Source organism: Camelus ferus, chromosome 22 (genome assembly GCF_009834535.1).
Source record: "Camelus ferus isolate YT-003-E chromosome 22, BCGSAC_Cfer_1.0, whole genome shotgun sequence".
Classification (NCBI taxonomy): Eukaryota; Metazoa; Chordata; class Mammalia; order Artiodactyla; family Camelidae; genus Camelus; species Camelus ferus.
The window spans coordinates 4,671,551-4,680,783 of record NC_045717.1 but is presented as its reverse complement, the minus strand read 5'-3'; the positions used below and the strand labels follow the sequence as shown (position 1 = coordinate 4,680,783).

The 9,233-nt window shown below is 51.7% G+C and overlaps 1 protein-coding gene across 1 annotated transcript; it reads left to right on the top strand.

Moving 5' to 3' along the window:
• Nucleotides 1-592: 592 nt before the first annotated feature.
• On the top strand, nt 593-5,987 carry MSX2 (msh homeobox 2). Its single transcript, XM_032465073.1, has 2 exons — nt 593-1,098; nt 4,964-5,987. Exons 1-2 carry the CDS (start codon nt 720-722, stop codon nt 5,386-5,388), a joined length of 804 nt encoding a protein of 267 aa, XP_032320964.1. The 5' UTR covers nt 593-719; the 3' UTR covers nt 5,389-5,987.
• The last annotated feature ends 3,246 nt before the right edge of the window (nt 5,988-9,233 follow it).

The following is a 9,233-nucleotide window of genomic DNA, read 5'->3' as shown; positions in this document are numbered from 1 at the left end:
GCCGGGACCACCATCTCCGGCTCGCCCTGGCCCCTCTCCTAGGGGAGTTATAGTGATAGCGGACGCTGTCGGGCACTTGCTAATAGAGAAATATCTTCTCTTCTAAGCGCCGTGCGTGGAGTGTTTCCTTTAGCAGGGATGCTGGCCCGTGCTTTCAGTGCTGATCCCTAAAATTGTTAAGTTAGCCCAGTTTGGGCCCATAGTAGGAGCTTCATAAATGTTGCTGCAATGTCAGTTGCAGTGTCTGGCGGCTTTTTTGGGGGGGGCGGGGAGGTGGGGTGGGTGTAGGCGAGGGGTACCTTTTTAAGAAGAGGGGTCAAAAGAGAGAAGAAATGGAACTCGGCGAACTTCCTCTTTAAATAATCGGCCTTAATTACGCCTGGACTTTTCAGTTTTGGCGTGATTATAACCCTTGAGGGATCGCCTAATAACAACTCTGCTGACTGCTCCTGTAATTAACTCCTAATTTATTTCAAACAGAAAGAAAGAAAAAAAAAAAAAGGCCCCAGCCTCTTCCGGAAGAGCCAATCGGAGGCGAGCGTCAGTGGCGTCAGCGCCAAGGCCGGCGTGGATTGGCTGAGCTGAGTCTTCCACTTCCCCTTGGAGGAAAGGCACGGCTCCCGGCGCGCCCCTCCCGTCTCCCCCCAAAAAAGTTTGAGTCGCAGCTGCCGGGTAGCCAGCGGAGTCGCGCGCCGGGAGCTACGTGGGGCAGAGAAGTCATGGCTTCTCCGTCCAAAGGCAGTGACCTGTTTTCTTCTGATGAGGAGGGCCCGGCGATGGTGGCCGGGCCGGGCCCGGGGCCTGGGGGCGCCGAAGGGGCCGCGGAGGAGCGCCGCGTCAAGGTCTCCAGCCTGCCCTTCAGCGTGGAGGCGCTCATGTCGGACAAGAAGCCGCCCAAGGAGGCGTCCCCACTGCCAGCCGAAAGCGTCTCCGCCGGGGCCACCCTGCGGCCACTGCTGCTGCCCGGACACGGCGCCCGGGAGGCGCACAGCCCTGGGCCGCTGGTCAAGCCCTTTGAGACCGCCTCGGTCAAGTCGGAAAACTCAGAAGACGGAGCGGCGTGGATGCAGGAACCCGGCAGATATTCGCCACCGCCAAGTGAGTGCCCGCCCCGTCCGGGACAAGTGGTGGGCGGGTGCGCGGGGTACCGGAGGGAACTGGGGGCCAGTATTCCAAAATGGGTACGGAGACATCTCTGTACTGTGCGCCCCTCAAGGCAAGCATAAGCAGTTCTTGGCACCCTGATGTCTCCCGGGTTAAGCGCGCCGGCGGCATCCAAGACACCCTCTGGGTAGTATCTGCGCAGCGCGTGTTCGGGGTCCCCTCCCTGTACAATGTGTTCGACAGAATTGAGAACTCCCTGGTCTTTCAAGGGCGATCCCCAGCTGGGTTTGCGGGGTCGCTTGGTAATCGGTTTCTCTAGCCCTCCGCCCTGCGCTCAGGCCATTTCACTTGTTTCTGTTTCGCTGTCCTTCACGGTCTCAGTCTGGGGTGTGAAGGCAGATGCACGTTCAATGAGCACTCTAATATATGCCAGGCAGAGGCGGGATGTCTTTCTGCCCTTCAGGGTTCACAGCCCTGCGAGGTGTGCCCTTGTCGTAAAGATGAGCTAATTGAAATCTAACCTGACATGGGGTAGAAATGATCATCTTCCACTGGTCCCGCGGGTGTCGAAGCAGGCTTCCACGGAGGGCTGGTGGCAGAGACTGATGCCACGAGAAAGTGTCTCCCGGTCGTCCGGGTGGCCAGCACCTCGCTTCGCTGGGAGCGGGCTGGGGTCAGCAGCGTGGGGCCCCGCTTGGCTCAGAGTAATAATTAACAGCATTCCAGCAGCGCTTGAGTTGACAAAGTGATGCTTCTTAGTTCACCAGATCCCGATCATCGCTGGAACCCCGAAGTGTGGGCCGAGACACGGGACCTGTGCTTATCCCCCTTTTCAGACACCCAGACTTCTAGGACTGAACTTGCTCGAGCCAGGTCACCAACAATGGCTGCACTGGGCAAGAGGCCCTGGTGTCCAAGCCCCACTCCTCTGTAGTGCCCTGGCCACCTTTGATCCCTCTCCCCAGACAGACTAAGCAGAGGTCCGGACACCTGCACCCCGCTTCCTGCCAATAGGGAAGGACAGAGAGAACCTGGAGAGCTGATCTCTCTTCCTGCGTTACTATCCATTTTTGGACCCTGGGTCCTTTTGCAACTTTGAGAAGTCATTCCCTGTAGCTCCTTGTACTTATTGTAGTCCCCGGCCTTTAAGATTTCTCTACCCTCACTGTACCTCTGGGAAAGGTGAGAGAGAGAAGGCCTGTGAAGGGACTTTTTCCAAAGCCAGGAGCACCACCTCTCTCCCCATTTCCATCAGCCCTGAAAACCCAAGATGCAAAGCATTTTGTGGACAAAATAAGGCCATAGACCGAGGCATCAGTGTCTGTCCCCTCTGGCATCTCCACCCTGTTAGAAACTCCAAAAGATTCAAAGGGCGTGGAGATTAAGGACTCAAAGAATTTAAACTCAAGTTTGCACAGTGCTTTATAGCACTTTTCACCATATTATCTTATCTGATCTCTGTGTGGCTGAAGCCGGCCTCCTGGTTACAGATGAGGACAATTCAGCAGAGTTCAGAGGAATCTGCACACATCAAGTTTGGGCTTGACGAAAAAGACTCGGGAGCATTTAATGATCACCTGCCTGGTGGCCGACAGGGCTCTGGACATTCTGAAATTTGGTACTCTGAACCACACTGCAGGATCGGTGTTACTTACCCATTTTATTGGTGGTGAAATAGAGGCTCCTTAACTCTAAGGGACTTAATTTGTTTGACAAATATTGAGTACCCTGTGTATTCCTAGGCCTCAGTCAATTTCCTGCTGTGCATCAAGGATTCAGGCCTTACAGGAGTGGTGTCCAGAGGTCAGAGTTTCCCACTTCTTAGTTCTGAGGTTCTGTAAGCATGCCTGCCAGGTTGTACAGTGGAACTTCCCTGCTTGGTTAGGCAGCCTTGGGCCCTGGATACGACCTTCCCATGAGAAAAATCAGAGATTCTAAGAACGAATTTAATTTTAAGACAAAATGTGGGCCATTGGTGCTTCGGGCCTGGAGATGGCTTTGGAAGCCCTGTGCTAGGACCCGGAGAGCCTGGGGCAGGAGGGAGCTGCTACCCGCCCAGGCCTGGTTTTGTTATTCGGAGGAAGAAGGATAAACGCTGTTTTGCTTTGTATAATCGCATCCTTCCTCTGGCTGGTTTAAAATGGGGCAGGGGTGGGAGGGCGCGCTGGAAGGAAAGCCTCCTAGCTTTATGGCTTTGATACACAAGTGAGCTCCCCCGTCGCCTGGATTTCATAATTCAAACGTAGCCCCTAGGAGCAGCCGGAATGACAGTGCCTAGGCATGGATTTGCTTCTAAACGCTGAGCAGGAGCAAATGGAGACTCTAGCTTGGGATCTGAGCTGAGACCACTGGGTCCTCCCAGTGAGCCAGGAGCCAGGTCACGTTTGGGAAGGGTGAGAATTTCACAAGTCTCCAGTCTCTGATTGTTATTTTATTTGTAAATTAAGAAGTAGGCACTGCCAGCTCTCTACCTTACTCAGGGATTAGCGTATGCAAAGGTCTAGAGTAGTTTATTACTCATCCCTCGCCCAGATTTCTGGTTTTTGATGGATGCCAGAACCCACTACCTCTTTCTTTTTAGTCACTTAAAATAATGGTTAATAATGTCACATTAGGGCACATGCGTTTCTTATTGGAAATGGAGGCTAGGTTGGGACTTGTGCTGTGTCACCCTCAAGTATGAAGTGTAAACTCCTTGGGCCACCAAAGTAACTAAACAAGAAAGGCGACATTCTCCCTTCGGAGTGCTTTGGAGTTATTACTGTGGCTACACTGGGAAAATTAGCATAGCTCATAAAAGCCAAATGCCAAAAATGAATTGTTTTGCCTTCTGCCCCACAGCTCCACACTCCTCCCGGCCCCCTCCCCTTGAAGAAAAGCCCCAAGTTTGGTTGATGCTATGGAATCACAAAGATGCGGGGCCCTGCGACTTCCTCTGATTGAATCCGTTTTGCTTCTTATTCCCTCTTTCTAAATTCCAGCAATAAACTAATGATTTGCACATTTGCTGCAAACCATAGAATGGGTCGGTGAGATGACTGAGATGTCATCACGTTCTCTCGAATCAGGAGGCAGCATGCTTTCCCCTGACATTTACATTTATGGGCGAGCTAATTTTTCCCTCCTTAGTAAAGTTTATATTACAGAAGCACCCGGCCAAGAAAGTTATCCCACATCCAGATCTGTAAGATGTTGCACAGGTTTTATAATCTGCAATCCGGAGGGAATGACAGCTGTCTGGTTGTTTATGGCATGGGGGCTACTCCTCAATCCCAGGATGCTATTAATTTACCACAGACCTTATCGGCACGATTACCCTTCATAAATATGCTGACACAATCCAACTTTTCCTGGTGCAGAGAGGGGACCAACCCAGTTTGTCAGAGCCTTTTCATTTTCCTTCTTATACGTGATTATCCCCACATCCATTAGGATGGTGAGGATTGCTGTGAACCCAGCCACCCCCCCCCCCAATTTTTAAGACAAGAGACATTCAGAAGAGATGGGTTTTTGTTTCTCAGAGAACACGCAGCTCTCTTGACTTAATGAGGGATCCGTTCATATGTTATGATCTCTAGTGCTATATATTTTCCATTTAGAAAGTTCTGTTACACCACTAAAGTCTCCAACTTTGGGGAGAAAGTTTTCCAATTTTTAAACATAAAGCAATTTATCCATTTAAAAATACGGTTTTTCTCTACCCTCACCCCCCCAGCGGGGGAAAAAAAACCCAACCACACATGGTTTTGACGGAGGTACCTTTTTGAAAGTGGAAGAGGGGAGACCCAACCCCCTGGGACACACTTGGTAAGAAAGCCACTTTCTTTCACTAATTCACTCCGCATTCTCTGTTCTCCAGGACACATGAGCCCGACCACCTGCACCCTGCGGAAACACAAGACCAATCGGAAGCCCCGCACGCCCTTCACCACGTCCCAGCTCCTCGCTCTGGAGCGCAAGTTCCGCCAGAAACAGTACCTCTCCATCGCAGAGCGCGCAGAATTCTCCAGCTCTCTGAACCTCACAGAGACCCAGGTCAAAATCTGGTTCCAGAATCGAAGGGCCAAGGCGAAAAGACTGCAGGAGGCAGAACTGGAAAAGCTGAAAATGGCTGCAAAACCCATGCTGCCCTCGGGCTTCAGCCTCCCTTTCCCCATCAACTCGCCCCTGCAAGCAGCATCCTTATATGGAGCATCCTATCCTTTCCATAGACCTGTTCTCCCCATCCCGCCCGTGGGACTCTATGCGACTCCAGTGGGATATGGCATGTACCATCTATCCTAAGGAAGACCAGCTCAATAGACTCCGTGATGGATGTTTGTTTAAACACCTTCCCCCTCCCTCTCCAAGAAGACAGTCTCACGCCAGCCCTCTGCTCTGCAAACCTTGTATGCACCACCCTCCGCGCCTAGGTCGACAGGGCCACAGACATAGTGCAAATCGGTTCTTTAGACTGGAGACACCAAAGCCCCGTTTTCTTGGTGTCATCTTCCAGACACTCCCTTCTCCTTTCACAAAGATTGGCTCTGATGGTTTTTATATATAAGTCTATATATAATAAAATATAATACATTTTTATACAGCAGATGTAAAAATCAAATTATTTTGAAAAGCAAAATTTATATACATATAGATCTCCTTTTTTTCTCTATATCACCTTCCTAAAAAGAGACTGCTTAAGTCTGTTTTTTCTTTTAGGGGGAGACAACTTATTGGCTAATTTTGCTGAAATTGGGTGATTTGAATAGAAGGACTAACTTTTGCTTATGGAAAACAAACCTGAGAATCAGACACTGTGCATCAGTAGGGAGCCCTCCAAGGGACGGGACTCGCCATGGTTTTGCATTTTTTACATGCATTAAAAAACTCATTAGATACGACTATATTTGGCCCTGTTTTTTTTCCTCCCTCTCCATATCGTCACACATTGTTAAAAGTTTTTGTAAGATCAATAAAAGGGGGATGAGAAGAATCCTGAAAGTGCCTGGGGGTAAGGTGGAAAATAGAAGTCTTTCCTAATTCCTCTCAAGGCTGTTGCTTAACTCCATTTCAGATAATTGGAGAGTGAAAAGTTAAAGCATGTCGGGGAGGAATTGATGGTTTCTGTGAACTGCTAGGTACGTCAATCCTCAGACGTTGCAAAGGTGATTTTTGGGTTGGGGGGGGTGTAGTTAATTCTCTACTTGAAAAAAAAAAGAATATCTTGTAACCATTACCTATATGCTAAATATTCTTGAACAATGAATAGATCCCAAAAGAAAAAAAAACACAATGCTTTATGTGTGTGCGTACCTATTGTATGCGCTAAACTTATTAGGAAAATTTATATACTTTTTAACATGTTGGGGGCAGAGGGTAAAGCCATGTTTTGACTTGCTAAAAATGGTGTTGTCAAACAGCTCACATAGCTCCCTGGTATTTCATCTTTCTATCCAGCGCTCCCCACCCCCACCCCCCCAGTATACGTTTATCCCTTTGAAAGGGTGCCTTGTATAATTTTATATATTTTATTGAAGAGTTATTTCTTATCTCTTATTCTGAATTAAATTAAACGTTTGTTTTATTGTGGTCAAGGCTGTCCAAAGTCACAATTATTTTTAAGAGGCGCTCTCTGTTCTTTGGCCGGATTTAGCCCCCAAAATGCCACCCAGATTGGGGAGGTGGGGCTGGTGATTTTTATTATGATTGTAATGTGAATCAATCAAGAGTTGTGGCTAGATTCAGACTGAGGTAGGGAAATCCATTGAAAATAGCAAAATACTTTGAAATCCTTCCTCTGGCAGCTTGTGTTACTTGTGGGAAATTGCTATTAGGAACTTTTGAAAGTGAAAGATGAGCTTAGACGTGGCAGGGCCAAGGCATCAGTCAGAATCTCAGGGGTTTGGACATGATTGAGGGAAAAATCTTGAACTTGAAATCTCTGCTACCAAGACAACGACAAACTTAAAGCTGAGGGAAAGGAACCTATATAAGCTCTCTGCAAATGGAGATGGTAACCAGACTCATTGACAAGGGCGGGGGAAGGGGGGGACGCCTGCTGCCCTTTCAGGACTGTGTCAAATCACATTCCGTTTACCATTCCTATCTCCTTCCAAGGAGATGAGCCTTGAACAAACGCTCTTTTCGATTTGTAGGGGGAAGGTAGACCGTTCAAGTCCCCTTTGCTTTGCAGCCTCCCTTTCCGCTGGGTACAGGACGGGGGCCAGGCTGGGGTTTTGAGACATCACCATGAAAATGAAGTGGTAATGGGTGGGAGAGGCGGGGGAGGATCTCAAATTCCGCTCTCTGTTGCACAAATAAACCAAGTGGCCACGGAGGGTACCTTTCCGAGGTCTGTTTTCGGCTGAGAAGCTCCGGTGATCCTGGGAACGAGTCGGAAGGGATTCGAGAACTTCGTGCTGCAGCCAGTGCTCGGTGGGAAGATTGGCACCTGGCACCTACTAGAACTAGCGCTTCCGTCCCAGTTTCCTTTGTGCCGACACCCAGATTAGAGGTGGGCGCCGGAAACTCCATTTCCCGGTTGGGCGGAGAGCCTCCCAGGGGACGGGCAGCGAGTCTCGGAGGTCCCGCAGCTCCAGCGCGGAGCGTGATCCAAACCCAGGACTCTGCTCCGAGGCTGGGGACAGACCGCCTTCCTCCCTCCCGCTCTGCCGCGCACTCCCGAGCCGGCGTGAGCCGCGGGAGCGCCCCAAACCTCCCCTATGGTGCGCCTCTGCCACCCCGCCGGGCCACCCCAGCCAGCCTCTTTTATGGGATGCTTTTTCCAAAGGCCAAAGCCCTTCCCGGTTTCGACGTCAGCCGCCAAGTTGGGTCCCTAATTAGCCCGTCCGCCGAGCTTCCTTCCCGGCGCCTCTCGGACCCCGCAGCCTCGGGCAATCTCAGTCCGGGGTGGGGGATCCGGAGACGCCGACTCCGGGTTAAGACTCAGCTTGCCCCCAGGAGGACGAGGCAGCGAACCGGCGTGCTTTTCGGAGAATCCGGACTGCGTCCTGCGTGGCCAGCCGGGTGGATTGGAAACCTTCTTAGTGGCTGCGCATTACCTCCCTCGCCCTAAATCCCAAAAGAAAAACTGAGGCCTGGAGAGGGGAAGACTGTCGCTCAGGCTCAAACACACGCACCTCAGCGCTGCTGGGTGGATGGGGCTACCTGGATGAAGGATGCGGCCGGGTTGCCGGGGCCCAGACCACCACCAGAGGTCGGCGGGGCCGTCCGTGCGCCTTGCTCTGGGACTTCCTCCGAACCGCCTGCCCCGCATTGGGTTTGGCGGAAGCCACGGTCCCCGCTTGGGTCGGGCTTGGTATGCTAGGCCGTTTCAGAGACCAGACTAACAACCTGCGGCGGCAGAAGGACCCTGAGTCACCAAGGACCCGCGCAGCCGCGTCTTGGAAATGAAAAGCGAAGATGCCGGGGTGCCGGCTTTGGCCATCCTCGCCTGGGCTGTCGGGACCCTGACACCCAACTCCACCCGCCTTCGCATACTTCTCCACGCTTTCATCTAAAACTTTATAGAAAGACAACTCTGCTTATAGGAAAGAGGGGACGAAAAGAGAAGAAATCCCTTTTATTGAGCTCCTGCTAAGTGCAGCGCTGGGCACCTTCTGGCGCATCTCAGGCATGGCACACACCCCACGGGGAGGTATTACTGGTGCCATTTTACAGCTGAGGAAACTGAGGCTCCGAGAGGTGGCTCACTGAGGTCCCAGAGCCGGCCAGGGGGCAACAGCAGAATTCAGGCTGATGTGTGTGCCTGGTGGTGGACGTGAGGTCCGGCAATGGCGAGCCCTTGGAGGAGCTGTCTCACCAGGTTGTGGATGCGGGGCCCTGGCGAACTTTCCAGATTCCCCAGATCCCAGCAGAGCTCTGGAGCCTCCCTTTGCACCCTCTACTCCACCCCTCACGGTTGTGAGGGGCTTCCCACCCAGGACCCCAGTTTTTCCATCATAAGGGATCTGGGGCTCAGTCTGACCACCCTCCCCCTTGCAGTCCTGGAGAGGTGATCCTGGGGCAGAGCCGGCAGGAGGTAGGCAGCGAAGGCCTGGCTGGCTGAGAGCAGACCCTGGCAAAACGTCTGCCTGACCCGACTGAAAAGAGGATCCCTGCCTTTGAGCAGAACCTTGTCTGACCGAATG